This window comes from Dreissena polymorpha, chromosome 14, assembly GCF_020536995.1.
Source record: "Dreissena polymorpha isolate Duluth1 chromosome 14, UMN_Dpol_1.0, whole genome shotgun sequence".
NCBI classification, from domain to species: Eukaryota; Metazoa; Mollusca; class Bivalvia; order Myida; family Dreissenidae; genus Dreissena; species Dreissena polymorpha.
The window spans coordinates 33,865,666-33,885,187 of NC_068368.1; the positions used below are offsets into that span (position 1 = coordinate 33,865,666).

At 33.5% G+C, this 19,522-nt stretch overlaps 2 protein-coding genes across 2 annotated transcripts in view; both read left to right on the forward strand.

Annotated features, from left to right (window-relative positions):
- Nucleotides 1-19,522, forward strand: part of LOC127858252 (transmembrane protein 272-like) — a 204,288-nt gene that overhangs the window by 26,362 nt on the left and 158,404 nt on the right. The window lies entirely within an intron of this gene.
- LOC127858235 (D(2) dopamine receptor A-like) overlaps nucleotides 10,214-19,522 on the forward strand; it is a 210,249-nt gene continuing 200,940 nt past the window's right edge. The window contains exons 1-2 of the mRNA XM_052395220.1: nucleotides 10,214-10,556; nucleotides 11,722-13,198. Of these exons, the coding sequence (XP_052251180.1) occupies nucleotides 12,114-13,198 (1,085 nt within the window). The 5' untranslated portion in view covers nucleotides 10,214-10,556; nucleotides 11,722-12,113. The remainder of the gene's footprint in view (nucleotides 10,557-11,721; nucleotides 13,199-19,522) is intronic.

Consider the following 19,522-nt stretch of genomic DNA (forward strand, 5'->3'; position numbering starts at 1 on the left):
TCGAGTATATCATATAAAGTCGCGATTTCATAAGCTTAAACAATGTGTGAGCACTACACAAAACACGACGATCTTAACCCTCTCAAATTCAACAGGTCCCCATTTTTGAGATGTACGCATGTTCTCAACATACGTTCGTGGCCTTGATTGAAAGCTTTGTAAACAATTATAAGATTTAAAATGATTCAATAAATAGCGGATTATGCTTGCGAAGTCGATACGACGGTGATTAATGCAAATGAAACGTTTCGCAATTTAGTGCAAGTAGGAGCTATATAAGCCGTTGAGAAAAAAAGTGTTTTAAAATCTTAATTAGATAAAGGGTTGGTAGATTGGTTTTACAGAGGTTTGTCATGACTTTGCGTTCTACACAAACACAACAAACATACCTTTTATCTCTAACATGAGTATAAACCGTTGTGTTAAAATGTCTAAGCATACATGGGTATATTTCTTTTTGCAGAAAACCGAATTATAAAACTATCAACCATAGCATCGCATAAACATTGATTTCTTAAATTATTAACATGAATAGTATATATAATTAGACACAATACATAACAATATTATTAAATAATTTGATAAACAATTAGATGATGTTGGCCCTTATGTGCTCCCTTGGTTTTAATGTACATACATTGCCAAACACTTGAGCTCGTTTCATTGATTTTAAATCATTGACCCATATTAAATCATGATATTGTCGAAAACATTCTGAAATGTTGTATCACGCTTTAATCATTGTTTTAGCATATAGAGTGGTCACATTGTTTTAATAAGGCCTAATTTACTTGCTTTCGGATGCACGAGCCCCAGATTCGATCTTGGCCTTGAAGTTGTCAAGATTCTGAAGACATTGAGAATGAGTCCGAATTGTAGCCTCTGGAATGTCTTCTAGTTTTTTTTCAATATTTTCATGTTTATCGGTGTTCAAGTCTTGCGTTGCTGTCAGCGGAAGTAATCATGAATTGCTAAATGTTAACATTTTTTTCTACTTTAGTTCTTGAATTTTGATAACGTACGATAATTGCAACAGCAACACATAAAAATTGAGGAAAAAATTAAAATCTGTGCGCAAAATTGTCTTTCCTTTCATGTTTCACTGAGATAGCGTCGCCTATGGCACGTTATCTTTAAATTTTCATCACCTGCATTCTGCAGCTGTAAACATGTTTCAAAATTCCCACACACACCACTTGTTTCGTTTATCAATTTGGCTGCATATATCAGCTGCATTACCGATTGTCTTATATAAAGTTACCAAATTTTCTTTATATCGGAAATATTTTGATGTTATAACAACCTTATATAATATAACATAGTCAAAATAGTCATCAAATCAGTGGAAAAGATGCGTTTATGCCAGAATATAAGTCACATTGATTTAATTAATGCTGGAACATACATGGTTATTGCAATGTTTTATGTTTTATGGAAAATATATACCTGCATACATTAAAGCATACAAACATTTAAAAACTGTAATTCCATATGCACATAAATAAATCATACACACACTTTAAGTACTTTCACAACAAACTGCGGATACAATGCAGTGTTCTGAGATGTGGATATAACACCTACATTTACTTCCTATTATCAAAATAAGAATATAACTGAAAAAGTTAGGCGTTACCCGATGAAGCACGTTGCCAATGTACGGTTCGATTGAAAAGATGGGAACACAAATGGAGCCAAAAGCTCTTAGTAAGATCAAGTGACTGGACAAAGAACATTCAACTGACATTGGTGCGAGGTGATGTGATAATATGTGCAAGTGGAGCCTATTGTGCATACACGTTAGCGAACTATCACGTTTAGCCTCCGAGATCTCTTGCGGCCACATATGGAAGTAGATCACCGTTATTAAAGCATTGAATACATTATTGTTTAAATGCAATGGATTTGATATAGAACCGAAAATATTTTGCCATTTGTTTGACGCTTTTGTGGGTTCTATATTAAATTATGCCCTAGAAGTTTGGGGTTTACGAAGTCAGATGATATAGAACGCATACATTTATAATTTTGCAAGAGATTGCTATAGGTAAAAATAAATACATGCTATGTTGCTGTTTATGGAGAATTAGGTAGATACCCATTGTATGTAAACAGGTTTGTTAACATGATTAAATATCGGTTTAAAGTTCTGAACAATAGCAATATCATAATGCAAACTGTGTACAAACAAGCCTTGAGCGATTGCAATAAAGGTTATACAAACTGAATCTCAAATGTAAAGAACATGTTAAAGAATCTTGGATTTGGTTATATGTTTGAAAATCCAAACGCTGTAGAAGTTAAAAGTTTTATTAACGAGTTCAAATGTAGACTTGTTGACAATTTTAAACAGGAGTGGTATAGTAAAATGATTAATAGTACTGTATTACATATGTATACAAAATTTAAAAGCTGTTTGGAATATGAAACATATTTAGATTTACTTCCTAGACGCTTGCGATTATTTTTGTAAGATTAAGAGTCTCTGCACATCCGCTGAGGATACAAACTGGCAGATACGCTCAAAATAACATACCACGAATTGAACGTTATTGCTTATGCTGTAATTGCGTTGACTTAGCAGATGGATACCATTGTATATGTTTATGCCGCTGTTACACTGATTTAATGAAAATATATATTAGCCGGAATTTTTTATATAAACCCATCTGTATATAAATTCAACAAGTTATTAGTTTCATGTGACACATCAGTTATTTTAAATGTATGTAAATATATGAAGGAAGCTCTTGCTATAAGAAATACAATTCTAAATAATGTTGTTTAAAACAATTCATTATAGCTTTGATGGAATTTACGTATTCTTGCAATTGATTGTGTTTATTTATTTTTGTATTCTTAAATGACCATTTATGTTATGTTATGATTACAAATTCTCCTTACTGCTTTGATGGAATTTACGTATTCTTGCGATTGGTTGTGTTTATTTATACATTTATTTGTATTTTTAAATGACCATTTATGTTATGCTATGTGTAAAAAAATTCATTACCGCTTTGATGCAATTTACGCATACTTGCAATAGATTGTGTTTATATATAAACACCGCTTTGATGCAATTTACGCATACTTGCGATTGATTGTGTTTATATATAAACACTGCTTTGATGGAATGTACGCATACTTGCAATTGATTGTGTTTATATATAAACACCGCTCCAATGGAATGTACGCATACTTGCGATTGATTGTGTTAATTTATATTTGTATTCTTAAATGACCATTGATGTTATGTTATGTTAAGCAATTTCATTGCAGCTTTGATGGAATTTACTTATTATTGCAATTGTATTCATTTATAAACACCGCTTTGATGGAATTTACTTATTATTGAAATTGTGTTTATTTATAAACACCGCTTTGATGGAATTTACTTATTATTGCAATTGTGTTTATTTATAAACACCGCTTTGATGGATTTTACATATTCTTGCAAATGATTGTGTGTATTAATATTTGTATTCTTAAATTACCATTTATGTAATGTTATGTTTAAAAAAAATCATTATCGCTTTGATGGAATGTACGTATTCTTTCAAATGATTGTGTTTATTTAAATGTGTAGTCTTAAATGACCATTTATGCTATGTTATGTAATGTTATGTTGTTATACCTATTTACGTGACAGAAAATAATGTGTATATTTGTGTATAAGGACGATAAGCTTATGTATAAGTCTGAATAAACTGTCTGTCTGTCTGTCTGTCTGTCTGTCTGTCTGTCTGTCTGTCTGTCTGTCTGTCTGTCTGTCTGTCTGTCTGTCTGTCTGTCTGTCTGTCTGTCTGTCTGTCTGTCTGTCTGTCTGTCTGTCTGTCTGTCTGTCTGTCTGTCTGCCTGTCTGTCTGTCTGTCTGTCTGTCTGTCTGTCTGTCTGTATGTCTTTCTGCATGTCTGTCTGTCTGTCTGTCTGTCTGTCTGTCTGTCTGTCTGTCTTACTGTCTGTCTGTCTGTCTGTCTGTCTGTCTGTCTGTCTGTCTGTCTGAAACTGGTGATCCGAATGCGTCATTATTTGGAATGAAAGTTAAGCGAAAATCCATGAACTTCTGGAACACCTCTCGTATTAAAAGACATTTAAAACACTTCATCGCATTGTTTTAAAAAACACCAACGGCATTTCCTTATAGGTGGTATTTGTATCATCAAAACGTATATTCTTAATATTAATATTAAGACAGCTTAAACATATTGAAAACGATTATTCGTCCTAGTATATTTCTCGAATCTAACAAACTCCCTTAAACATCACAGACACATTACATGACAATATGCGCATGACCAATCTTAAAAAATACCGCATATAAAACAATTTATCTAAATCGGATCAGTATGTGCTGCGATCGACCGCAGTTTTTCTGGAGACGGTTTTCTTAGAAATGAATTGGCAATAACTGCCTCAACAATAATACATCACGTAACATGATTAAATATTGGTTTAAAGTTCTGAACAATAGCAATATCATAATGCAAACTGTGTACAAACAAGCCTTGAGCGATTGCAATAAAGGTTATACAAACTGAATCTCAAATGTAAAGAACATGTTAAACAATCTTGGATTTGGTTATATGTTTGAAAATCCAAACGCTGTAGAAGTTAAATGTTTTATTAACGAGTTCAAATGTAGACTTGTTGACAATTTTAAACAGGAGTGGTATAGTAAAATGATTAATAGTACTGTATAACATATGTATAAAAAATTTAAAAGCTGTTTGGAATATGAAACATATTTAGATTTACTTCCTAGACGCTTGCGATTATTTTTTGTAAGATTAAGAGTCTCTGCACATTCGCTGAGGATACAAACTGGCAGAAACATCCAAAATAACATACCACGAAATGAACGTTATTGCTTATGCTGTAATGGCGTTGACTTAGCAGATGGATACCATTGTATATGTTTATCCCGCTGTTACACTGATTTAAGGAAAACATATATTAGCCGGATTTTTTTTATATAAACCCATCTGTATATAAATTCCACAAGTTATTAGTTTCATGTGACACATCATTATGTAAATATATGAAGGAAGCTCTTGCTATAAGAAATACAATTCTAAATAATGTTGTTTAAAACAATTCATTATAGCTTTGATGGAATTTACGTATTCTTGCAATTGATTGTGTTTATTTATTTTTGTTTTTATTTATTTCTGGAACACCTCTCGTATTAAAAGACATTTAAAACACTTCATCGCATTGTTTTAAAAAACACCAACGGCATTTCCTTATAGGCGGTATTTGTATCATCAAAACGTATATTCTTAATATTAATATTAAGACAGCTTAAACATATTGAAAACGATTATTCGTCCTAGTATATTTCTCGAATCTAACAAACTCCCTTAAACATCACAGACACATTACATGACAATATGCGCATGACCAATCTTAAAAAATACCGCATATAAAACAATTTATCTAAATCGGATCAGTATGCCCTGCGATCGACCGCAGTTTTTCTGGAGACGGTTTTCTTAGAAATTAATTGGCAATAACTGCCTCAACAATAATACATCACGTAGGGATACTGCATAAAATGTGTGGATAATACGTCTTTCATATCTTTTGTGGGAAATACAATAAGAAATGAAAACCTCAACTGATTAGATTAGATAACACATTGTGGGCAACTTAATTACACGTTGCAATGCGACTACGAAATTCGTTATTATTCTTTCGATTTGACAGTGATTCACGGCTATTATGACATACAGTCGACAGTTATGTGAGGCCCGAAATGAAGTTGAGAATCAAACCGTACATGTCATTGGTTGACTTTTAACCCAGAATGAAATTAACTTACAAAATTTACGACATTAGATAGTTATCAAATCTTGTTTATGTTTCGACTGTACTTAATTGCAAAGTGCTGTTATTATCAGTTTTTACTTGTTAAGCATATAAAATACGTCCTCATCATTCGGTAAAATAACGATAAAGATTCGCCAGCATACGACCATTGTCGATATAATTTCAATGTATTGTAGTATTGTACTGTATTGTATTGTATTTATTTTGACCTTGCGGTCAAGGATAACCCATGAAAGTGCAAGCACTTATTTCCAATTGGGTCCTTTTTTTTAATTATTATTATTTTATGTTTTTTTTTGCTGAAGAGACAGCAAGCAGAAGAGACAGTATTGAGACACAAGGCATCCGGGTGCGATACCCTAGCTCTTTGCGAATAGATCCCTTGGTTCTTTTACGTGCTCAATGTATAACACCGATACACGCGAGAATTACCTGAGTTTCATACCAGTACATCTCTAGTTGGGTTGGAAACACTTAAAGCATTTCTAAAATTTCCAGTGCCCCGGCGAGGAATTGAACCGGGGACCTCTGGAATGGTGCACCAGTGTGTTACCACTAGACTTCCGCACCACAAGATACTAAACACAAGATAATTTCAAGTTTATTAATTTGGAATAAATGTTACATGTTAAGCAATGACCAAAAAACGGCCTCAAACATGTTGAATATGTGTACAAACAAAAGTTATACACAAGTTAGTCCCGTAATTGTTTTACAAATACTTATCAGTTGAAAATTTACGGCATTTATTAAAATTGTTTTCTTCAACAAATCGTATAGTCGTTTGAGCAAGATGTTATACATTTGACACTCTGTGTCATTTCATACCATATTGTATTAAACTCGCCCAGGAAATTCGTTTAGTAAGCTCGCCAAAGGCTCGCTTACTAAAAAAATTCATGAACTCGTTTACTAAAATATGGTATGATATGACAACTCGTGCCAGATCCTACATATCTCCCCTGATAATTTTCGATTGGTATCAATGTTTGTTTCACGTTCATGTCTTTATTGAATTTTTTTTAGTTATTTAGATACGACCGACTGACCGACTGAAGTTATAGTTGCTAATACTTATGATGATTTCATTGTTATTTAACCCATTTATGTCTGGTGGACTCTCCCATCCTTCTAAATTGGATCATTAATTTACAAAATTAGGGATGTCTTGTATATTTATTTCTATATTTAGAATATTTCTTACAGAAATTCCTTTAAGCAAACAGCGCAGACCCTGATGAGACGCCGCATCAAGCGGCGTGTCATATGGGTCTACACTGTTTGCCAATGCCTTTTTTCTAGACGCTAGGCATAAATGGGTTAAACGTATATGTTCTGTGTATTATGTGTTCCAAATTGTTTTGCTCTATCGTGATATTTTCAAGAAGTGTTTGTTTAGTTATCTCACTCAATTCGACGCACTGTTACTTTTACTATTGTAAGTTCTTGGAAAACCATCGTGATTAGAAGACATTAAACAGTGAAGATTTATGCCGAAGCATCAGCGAAAATTTATGGCGTCGATAAAAAATCTTAATAGTTCATATAAGCTTGCAATTGTTATCGGTGCATTTTGTTGCCAAGAACATTCATGGAATTCGCTGTAAAGACTTTGTTAATGGCATGATTAGTTGTTTCGATAGCATGAATGATGTATTGTATGTGCATGATTTAGATAGTTCTATATCAAAATAGTTTTTGAGAAATGTCTTAGAAGAATTGTGTAGAAATGTCTTAGAAGAATTGTGTATTAAAAAATAACGCAAAGTATTAAATAATGCAAAGTGTACTACGAATGACACTTTTGTTATAGCGGAAACTTAAGGGAGACGAGGCAAACGTTTAAAAGCGAATCGATCAACAGGCACAATTATTCAGCTACAAAATGTGTATTGAGGCGGGGCAATAATATGTTGGTACACAGACGTATCAAGTGATGTCTGCGCTGGAAAAAACATTCATTATTTAAACATGTAATGGTCGATGTAAAATCATCAAATTCATCATATTTTTTAACATTGAACATATTAAATAAACGTTTTATTAACGGCGCCCATATCAACTCGTAACAGTGCTTTTTTGAAATGGTCAAATCAATTTGAGGTTACAAGAAATATCTAAAAAAGACATACGGCGCTGATTGTGTTCGGTGCTGATGAACGATCAAAATATAAATCTATAAGATCAAATATCGCGAATACCTTTTCTGCGCAGGTCTTAGCTGCATCATACGAAAATCAGTTTTCGGGGCTTATTTCGCTTTATTAAATATTATTGATCTTTATTTACAGAATAGAAAAAACACAAGAAAAATGAAAATATTAACGCGCGCGCATTTCAAAAGACATATTAGTTGTTTGTCGTTCATTTCATTCCATTATTAATAGTATCGTAAATCATCATGCTTAATAAATGGTCTTGATGGTAAAATATTTCGAACTTAATTACTCAAAATTGGTTCATTTCATGCAATTGTTTTAAACACATTAAGAATCGAAGATTGACCTCCATAATAATATCGCCGTATGTCCTCATTTAATATCTTTTTATCAAAATAAACTTCAAATTCACATGGCTAACGCGATAGCGTTGATATAACTATTTATGTTACTGACCGCGAGCTAAGCTTGATACCTTGCGGGTGGGAATTCAATTCATTAAAGTGAGGTAACAATATCACTACTGGAATAACGGATTGTTTAAAGCTTTATACATTCACTTTTTTCACTTTCGATTTCGAAAACATTTAAAAATATTTTCGTCGAAGCGTACATCAGGTTATTGAACAACAATACTTATATGATATAAAATATACGAGTAAACAGAATGCAATGTCGTAGTAATAACTAAATATGAGAGCACAGCCTCTAAGTACATATGCTCTGGCGCTGACAATCTTTTAAATGTAAAGGGACACACAAAAACTGAATTGAGGTCGAGAGTGGAGTGTAACACTGCTCCATCTGTCAAGCCTTATCATTAGATATATAATTGTTTCGTGCTGAACACGCAGATAAAACATTTGCTAGAAGAATTGTAGTATCCCTCTTCATTCATTATATTTCCCAAAAAAAGAAAGTAAATGGAATAAAATATTTATGTAAATGTGCGTGCTACACAGGCTAATCCATGACGACACTTTACGCACATGCATTAATCCCCCTTTTCACAGAGCAAGGCCCATTTGGATATGAGCCACAAATCTTCATAGAAAATACTGCGCTACATGATCGCTGGTTATCAAAATATTTCTCTTGGTTTGAAACCAATTTTATCATTGCTATGTGCTAATTTGTCTTCATTACCACCAACAATTATGCAGATATACCAGCTACAAATACAGTACAGACTGATACGAAGATGGCGATCGCTATAACCAGATTTAGATTATGCCGAATACTTGATATCAGTTTTATCATACGTATTGTGCACTAAAACAAAAATAGAATGTACTAATGTTACAGGGTGAAAAGTAAGTCAGATAAGAATCCCCGATATTCCTTTCTCAATGTAAATACATGTAGTAGGAAAGCTTTAAATTAAAAATACTATTCAAAATTTGCTATGGATTACTTTTTATTTTCACATTATCTTAAATTTAATTTAATTTAATTTATATTGTTATTTGCAGGTTTTGATTTTAGAATGTGTGTTGTTGATTTTATTTTTATGTAACGATTTATAATTGATGCGTGACGCTGGCTGAATCTAGCTAGGGATGAACTTAATTTAAAAGCAAATTTGTTCTACCTCTTATATAGTTATTATTATCATAATTCGTTATGTTATAGTAACTATATTAATTACAATTTACTACTGCCCTAGCCTAGGCTGTAGATAATTCACGTAGGAACGGAAAGTCGAAGGTTCAAATGTTCGTTCTGACACGTCCGGAAGAATAGTTAGCATTCTCCATAATTGCAAAGAATCCTGTTAGATCTTGATCTTTCGTTTTAATCCTTGTTTGGAACAAAGTGACTCAGTTGTTACTGTATATGCTATGCACATGTATGCCATGTTTGAACGTTTAATTAAATATGTTTAATCTAATAGTTATCATCTCGTGAAATCGAAGCGTACTTATTGCATTTCAGCCAAACTACATGCGAAAAGCATATAAATAGGGAGTCAACGTGTTTATTCTTTAAGTTGTTTTTAAGAAAGTAAGAACATCTCTGGCAGTAATTCGCGATTGAAAACCCATTTCTCGATATTAAACAATAAATGTACGTTTACTCGTAAAATAATATATGTTATTCGTTTATGATAGAACACTGTAAAATACCTAAACCTAATATGTGTAACGAATCTTCATGTTCATCTAAAACAGATTTAACGCACGTTGGGCTAGCAAAGAGTAACATTATCCCCCACATCACGTGTCAGTAAGTGTGTCGATTGAAACTGTTTATTTAACGTACGAGGGGTGATATCAACTTCTTGAGCTCAGGCAGTTGTAGCATGCTGTTCGCTGATCCGGATGAATCGGTGATGGTGAAAACATATGGGATATCCACGTCAAGCTAAGCGGATGGAAAATGAAGAGTGCTAATCGATTTTGTCTGTTTGTGATAAATATTTTTATTGAAACAGCCTGTGTCGGTTTTCTGTCGAGGTTAAGTTTGCAGTTGTACTACCAGAATCAACATCAACGTGTGGGAATATAATTATCAATATTTTCGCATTATATGTTTTATTCCGGAAGTAAATTTGCAATAATCATTAAGGTAGGTATACGTATTGTTTTGCAAGTTGTTTGTGTATTTAAAAAAAAAAAAATATATACCTCAATTGTTAAAGTATGAAACTATTTTACATGCAAAGCTTAGTAAGTACTCAATAAATTATATCTTATGTTACTTAAGGATGCGGTTTTGCGTTAATATAAGTCCCTTATTGTAAAATTCAATAACCATTATGTAACGATTTACAATGAAACATAGATTTTCATAACATATTTGGATTGTGTATTTTAATGAGTTATAATATTATAATTTAATAAGACGTATATAGATTGATACATTTTTATATTGTATCACTATTAATTATAAACATCGAAACATTGGTGACTTAAAATCTGTACGCTGTTTGTGTTGGAATGTTTGCATAGAAGAAAATCCATCGTTTACTTCTCAATTATATTATCGATGGACTTCTTCAATTCATGACCTTAATCTCTATCTATATATAGATATATGCAAATACTACCATAGCATAAAATACCCGTAACGTGTATAGATTATTTTGTATCGCAAGTATCTATGTGGGTAAGCTGTTTTTACATTCAAACCTAAAACGATGTATAGCGATTATAACACAAATACTTTAATTAAAAGCAGACGATTACAATAAAAACATAATTATTTCTTTCTTAACAGTAATCTCGTGTCAAATGTATCAAGTTATAACGTGTACACAAAAGTATTTTGTAAAGTGAAATACATGATTTCACATGGCACCCTATTTAAGTCCTGTGGGTTCGTCCGAATTTATGTTCGATTACGTATTGTTAATAAATAGAATATACTGGTGTTTACAGCTCAACATTCACCTTTATATTATTACCCAGAAATACAACACATGCCTTAATATTATTTTAAATATTTCATGTTTTAATTCATATGAATTGTACAATGTGTAGTATAGATTATAATCTATATTTCACCATTTTTGATTGACGTTCGATTAATTATTTGCATTAAACAATGGCATTAACCGCCATTAGATCAGTATTATCTCGTGATCCGATTCACATATTAATTTAATGTTAATTCAGATGATCGATTAGTAATATATCAATTATTATGCCGTCATGCTTTTGATTAAACGTATACAAAACATGTAGCCATTTCAATTTATGATGAAAAGCTAACTCATATTTATTCATTTCAGATATAGACTATCATGCAGATTGAGATATTTGCCTGAACCCCATGAAGCATGGCTTTCGTTAACTGTTAAGTCGCTGTGTTCCACCACTCGAGATCAGATAGCCTTAAAACTGTTCATAATCTGGAAAGGAAACCAAATTATTTGAGAGAGGAGTGTTTTATTCTGTTGATACCATGATAACACTTTTGATTGAACCAAGGCGTTAAGGAAGCTTTGGATTTTTTGTTAACACAGTGAATTGAATGTACGTGTTTCTATCAGGATACTTAACAAAGATCGTGGTAATGGCTAAATCTTAACACAATTTCAAGACACTATTTAATGTTAAATATTGAAATATATAAAGATTCATTTATAGGGTTACAATAGTTGATCATGCAAACCTCATACAAATGTCAACCTCAACCACTACAATGTATAATCAAACCGGATCAATACAAAGCAATGCAACATTTCTGCTCATCGAAAACGAAAACGATCAACAAAGGGTATTATATCTTCCAACATTGGTAATTCTTGTAATCTTAATGATGATTGGTTTGCTTGGGAACGCGTGCGTAGTTGTGGTCTACAAACTGAAGTTCAAAAGGTCAAGTGCCAGGGTGTACATTATATCCCTGGCCTTGGCGGATATGTCAGTGTGTTTAGTGGGTTTACCGTACCACATCATAGATCTGACGTATCCTTTTAATTACCCAAGTGTTGTAACATGTAAGATTTTAAGCTTTCTAATAAGTTCATGTACTTTAAGCTCGATATTAATATTACTTGTAGTTGGATTGGACCGTTATTTGAAAGTGTGTCGTCCATTGAAAAAGCAAATTGTAGATTTTGGAGACAGAAAAGCGTGTGCAATTGCCGCAATCATAGCAATGATTTTCTCCTTGCCGTATGTGTTCATTTATGGCAACAGTTCGGTTCAAATGAGCGTGGACGGCTATAACATAACCGGAAGTGAATGCTTCATTGACGACGCGTACAGTGAATCTGAAGAATCCGTTTTGGGGATTGGATATCTCAGTTTTATTATCCTCCTCTTCGTTCTTTCGGTTCTTTATCTGCTCGTGATGTATGGTCTAATATTTCGCACTATTCGAAGAATGGACGATGTGAATATTACTCTTCATAGAGCGAAAGACAGTTGTTGCTGTAGAGTATACTCGGAAAGCATCTATGACCCAGATGAAAATGCGGATGACGAATGTGTGGCAAAAATAGAAACAGTTCATGTTGAAACGCAGTTGTTACCAACATATAATGATACAGATAATGATTTGAAGGCGGCCACTGTTACGTCTGCAAGGTCTGTTGAATATAAAGCTGCGGATGACGAATGTGGGACAACAATAGAAACAGTTCATGATGATTCCCATGTGGTACCGACATATGCTCCTACAAATAATGATGTGAACGCTCTATCAAAGAAGGAGGCCTTGGTTACGACTGGAAGCACCGTTGAACAGAGATTTGCGTTACAGTATGTTGAACGGCGATTAAAAAAATCTAAAATCAGTAAGACCACGTCAAATGCCCTTATCCGCCATACTATATCAGGAACAAAGGGCAAAGAGAAACATACACGAAAAATTACTCTTATGATGCTAACGATAACGATAGTTTTTATTGTCACATATTTACCGTTTATAGCAATCTCTATGGTGGACGCAATCGATGATGACTTTTGGAATGCTTTGTCGGACTTTGAAGTCGTATTCTATGATCTGATCCTAAGAATTTATCTTCTAAATAATATCGCCAATCCGATCATCTACAGTTTCATGGACGTGAAATTTAGAAGAGAGGTCGTTAAAATATTAAAAGGGATTTTCGGGTGTACCGTATGCGATAAATCGCATCAACAAGGGTCTGAACAGAGCTCAAGTAACAGTCCCCAAAATACAACAACTTTCATTTTGAAATAGTGCTGTAACCTGTGTGTTTCAATATCGTGTAAATATCTACCGACTACAGTATTTGACGTTGACAATACATTTATTTACATATAGCATGATGCAATTACGTATTCTTATATGCTAGTCTGATTCATTATGCAGATAATTATCGTATTGTAATTTCATTAAGTTATTATATGGTTGTAGTGAATGTATGCAATTAAATAGTGGGAATAATACGTGTACAAATATTATTTTTACAGTATCACGAGCCTCGCTTGTTTTAACAAGCTCTAGAACTTGTAAATAGATAATAATAAGTTTGAACGCTTGCTTTGAATGTTCTTTTATTTATAACGAATAATGCGTTATATTTGTATTAATTAGAACTGTATGTTCTGCCGTATGCATTTGCCATATGAATAATGCATGCACTGACTGCGCATAAACACATATGCATGACAATGATATTAAAGGGACTTTTTACCGATTTTCGCAATTATGGAAGTTTAACATTAAATGTTTGAATTGTGAAAGGAAAACATTGGAACTAAAACGCTCCAGTAAAAAAGCACAAACACAAATAAAGACATAAAAATCTGGACTCGAACTACTAGCACTTGGAAATCCGTCCTCATAGAGCCAATTGTGTATTGTATACATTATTTAAGCAATCCTCGAAGTGTCACATAATATAACGAAAACAACAGGACTTTCGAAATTATTCAATCGTTTCGCGTTCGCTTGATCATTTTCAGGTTATTAAATCATCCAAAAATGCAAATATGCTCTATATATTAGAGCATGGTAAATGTTCAGTATTACTGTTACCTCGACAATAACATAACTACAACGAAACTTTTCAAATCTGAAACAATTTTCCATTTACCAAATCGTGAAAAGGTCTCTTTAAAATCTGCACAAATATATTTCAACATGAGATTTTATATCGTTATTTTGGAATTAGAGTTTTCATGCTTTGTTTATTGAACATCAACCACTATTAAACTCAGTAATGTAAATTTAAAATGTTCATTATGATTTCATGTACTATTCATGCATTATGAGCAATCAATGTGTAATCGTATTTGAAAATATATGTAAAAGACAAATTCATATTTGTATAAGACTAGCGGTATGTGTGCTTTTACGAGAATGTTACTACAGTAGAACTTCAATGCCGAATATAAAACAAGAAAGCAACAGCATATCGTAAGTGGTATACATATATAGAACGTTTAAGAAATAAAGGAAAACACAAACACGAATATGATGTCGTCGATCAGTAAGCTATTTTTACACGGTTGGGTACACACCTTTAGTGGCTAATATACCTCAGTCACAAATAGAGACCGATAACCGTCCGATCAGCGGACGACGTATTTTTCAGCTCATTTGGTAGCATGAGGCGGCATCCGGATTAATTTTAAGTCTCACTTAAAAAATTTCCCGACGTCGGGCCCGGGAGGGAATCCAGTCTTCCCGTCGAGTCTTCCCGATGCCTGGAAATCGGACACATCGGCAGACGATCGACTTACTGATGACTAAGGCTTTACTAATCTATTTTTCATAAATGCTACATAAGGGTTGTTCTTCAGATGCAGACTTGACATTATGCACATATATTTATCGAACCGTAAAATAATAATATTAATAATGTCCTCAGCAAAAGTTTCTGTATAGTGGTTTCTACACGATGCAAACAGAGTAAGACAAAACAAACAAAATGTTCAAAAAAACTATTTATCGAAAATACCTTACAAAAACGTTGATAAGAAACAGCTGGATATTTGCGCCGAACATTTGCCAACATTTACGACGTCAATAAAAACTCCCATCAGTTCATTCTGGCATGCAATTTTCACTGGTTCACTTGGCGGACAAAACCTTACTTTTCGTGGAACTTGCTATGAATACTTTCTCGGTAATACACTTCATCGTTAAAATGGCGTAAATAATGAATGCTTGTGCATGATTCACGTTACATATATGATGACCGTGCTGTGTGAAAAGGGGGCTTAATGCACGTGCGTAAAGTGCCGTCCCAGATAAGCCTTTGGAGCGAAGATCAGCTTAAGGCGAAGTGTCGTCAATGATTAGCTTGTGCAGACTACACAGACAAATCTTGGACGACATTTTACGCACATGCATTAGACCCCCTTTTCACAGAGGACGGATCATTAAGATTTCATTTCCAAACCTACACAGAGCACATTTTATTGTATAAACTAATTGCATCAACCTATTTATTTTAAAGAGATAACTTAGACAAATTAACAACAACATGATACTTTTTTGACGTTCAGAAAGCACAGAAAGTATGATGCAAATGGTATCGAATATCTATCTTACTAGGAATATAAGTTTATTATGGACATTCTTTTCAAAACTTTTGATTTTGACACCATATACAAATTCTAAATATACAATTTAATAATTGATGAAAATAAATAAAAAATAAATCTGCGAGCAATACTTTTTACTCACGAAATAGGTAGTCATAAAGACAGCCCTGTTAACCTGTACTTTGTTGTATATGCATTTCTTGTTAGTCTAGCAGTTCACACGGTGTCAACAACTCTAACCTCAACATGGGTATAGAGCACTAATGGGCTTTTTCGGTGTAGCTGTTTTACCCAGCTTTTCACCTCAAATGACGTTTACATAAAGTCAGCAAACACGCAAGAAAATATTCAAATATTGTATAGGCTGATCCGAGATTAAACCTCTGAACTTTGGCTACAGCACTGTGTCTGTGCTCATCGCAATGGATGTATCACTATTTAGAGTAAGGAATTCCGGACTACTCTCTTTATGTTCAAACGACACAAATGGTGGCCCAGTTACAATTACGCGTTAAAATCCATCTCGCAGAACTTCAGGGTCAATACTCGTTCACTAAATCGTCCAGGGAATATATAATTAACTATCGATAAACGTAGTTTTGCTTTTGAGATGAGAAAACTAACAGTATTAGTAAAGTGTTACGATAAGAGGAAAATCGGGTAATTATCCAACCAAAAATGTATGCCGGTCGGCACGTCTGGAAATCGTTCCTGAACACATGTAAAGGATGCCCTTATTTACAAGTTTGCTATTTTGAAATGAATTTTGTATCGGAAAGCATTGTGCTACAATGTGCCAGTTACAATTCGCAATGAGATTGTTTAAGACCCTCGTCATGCGAAAACGGGTCTTATTCCATATGCGCCCATCATATGTATAGCCCACTCAGCCTGCGCATCTCTCAGTCTAGTCAAGAGATACATAATGAGATTTTAACACATTTGGTGATTTTATAGCAAACAGCATCGCCTCTGACCAGACTGCGCAAATTTGCAGGTTGGGCTTAAGATGCGCTGGCCGAAACGCTTAAGACCCATTTTCGCATGACGCGGCTATGAAAGTAAGATTTGAAGTGTCGAAAGAAAACTGCATGTACATCAAATGTTAAAATACGATATATTTCGATGGTGAAGAAATACCCTCGTAATAACACATGTGAGGACAAATATGATGTGCACTCCCGTAGTTCAATTTTATCTACTTACACTAATGTGGGGTACTCCCGTAGTATAATTTTTATACACTTACACTAATGGGTGTTTTGACAATTATAACACACATTCAATGTCGTGAATATGCGACTAAAAAGTTAACGAACACAATAGTTAATAGCGATTATAGCATTTTTGTTGTTGTCTGTAGTATACCTGTAGTAATTGGTGAACTCTCGTTCAACGTTTTAATGATTGACAACTGTGAATGAAAACAAACTTAACCTTCTACTATTGCGTTGTAAGCACCCATGAATACAAAAGATCACCGCTATCTGTTGAGAACAAAATAATGTTTCCCAGTCATATCAAATTTAACCCCGCTATAGCAGCATGCACTATGAACGAGGTAACACAAAATCCCACTATACTTGTTTATCAGCATCTATTAATATCCTCAGATTATGAATGACCTTTGCTGAGCAAAGCGGCGGTTATCGATCCTAGCGTAGTTAAGAGCAGACCGACTTTCAACGCATGGTACTAACATAAGTTGTCCGCAAGCGAACAACTAAAAATGACAAAAAGGTGACAATATCATTAGAAACAATAGCAGTGTCAGGACAATTGCCATTATCAGCAGCAACAGAAGTAACAACAGTAAACAGTGCTTGTATAACTGAAACCATCATCATAGACAGCAGCATTAATAATCATCAGCAACAGCAGTCATCAGCAACACAGGTACTGGCTTTGCTATAGGATCAGCAATAACAGTAGCAAAACAACAACGAGACCCAGAAAAAGGAAAAGAAAAGTGACCATGCTAAGAAACTTGATTTTTAACCATGTAACAATTAATTAAATTAATAAAGTTTGAAGCATGTCTTCCATCATAACTCACGCTTTTGAGCTAAAACCATTACCTTTACCCTAATGGTCTATAATGCAATCCCACCCTAGGTCTTCAAGTAAACTACTTACAAACAGAACAAAGGCACAATAAATACATCCAAACTAAAGTTATCCAGTACAAAATCGTTTTTATTTTTTGCAATGGTGAACTTCACCTACTGTCCTTAAATGAAATCCTTAACAATACAAGTATGTTCCTACCTTAACACAAAATGTCAGCACAATATGTTCATCTTATCTGAATTTATTTACTGCAACACTGACCTTGACCAAAGGGGCCCAAAACAAAACCTCATAAAAATAGTTGTTGCGCACAAACAAATTTTCGGACCAAGTTTGGTGACCTTAAAGAACTTTCAACTGGCGTCTTACTTTACTGACTTTTCTCTAAGTAGCACACTGGTATAATCCCATTTTAAGGCTCGTCAAAGTTATGTGTCTTAGTAAGTGATTGCTTTAAAAACAAGTGAACCAATGTGTAGTTTTATTTTAAGATCTGTAGTAGACATACATATATAATGTTGCGCGCAGTTTCCGGACTTGTCTATGAATGAAATGGGAATAAATCTGCTAAATTACGGGTCAGAGTTATTAGCCTTTGTCAGAGCCCACAGATGATAAGACAAAAGTCATGCGTGAAGTTTTAAATTGTGATCAGAGTAATAGAATTAGTAATTGATGTGACATAGTGACTCCAAACACATGTTAAGTAATTAAAACCTATAATTAAAATCTAAATCTAAAAACTATATTTTGATACAATTGTTTGCCATTGATAAAAAAATCAAAGCAGAAATTGTAAAATCTATGGAGTGGGACCTGAAAACTTAACACTTATTTTTTTGGCCTAAAAGCTTGTTATTTTTACTGGTAAACTCACAGCAGTTTATCAGATAATTTTAAAACAATTTTAGCATTGGCAAACAAAATATTAATGACAAGAAAATGCCATAAGCAAAAATGACACTCAATAAGAAAGCAATGTAAACTGCTTGTCCAAAAAACAGCCACACACATAATGAAAACAGGAATATGTACTTGCCTATGTTTGCTTTTACATCATTATAAATTACGATGACTTTGAATTTGTATTTCTTTATAAAATATTCTTCAGAAAGTTCAAGCTATATAACTCAAACGTGTGTTTGTCTTGAAGTAATTCCCTGGTTACTTTCGTCTAAAGTGTAATAAGAAAAGGTCACTCAACATTTCATCTTATTGAAATAAATGCTCATATCTCTTGTATGCCATTTGAATTGATGTCATGCAAAATAATTGAATGATAAAACTCAATCCTCAAATATTTTCTTTTTTTCTGAAAAAAATAATCAAGAAATAGAATGACAGACGGTTGGAAGTACAGACGAGTGGGCCGATAGTAAGGCTGCTATATGCCCCACCCCCATTAATGGAGACTAAAAAAACTTTCATCTTTTTTTTTCTTATAAAAAAACAACATTAAAATATCAAAAATTAAGTTTAAAAAATGTTGGGCCC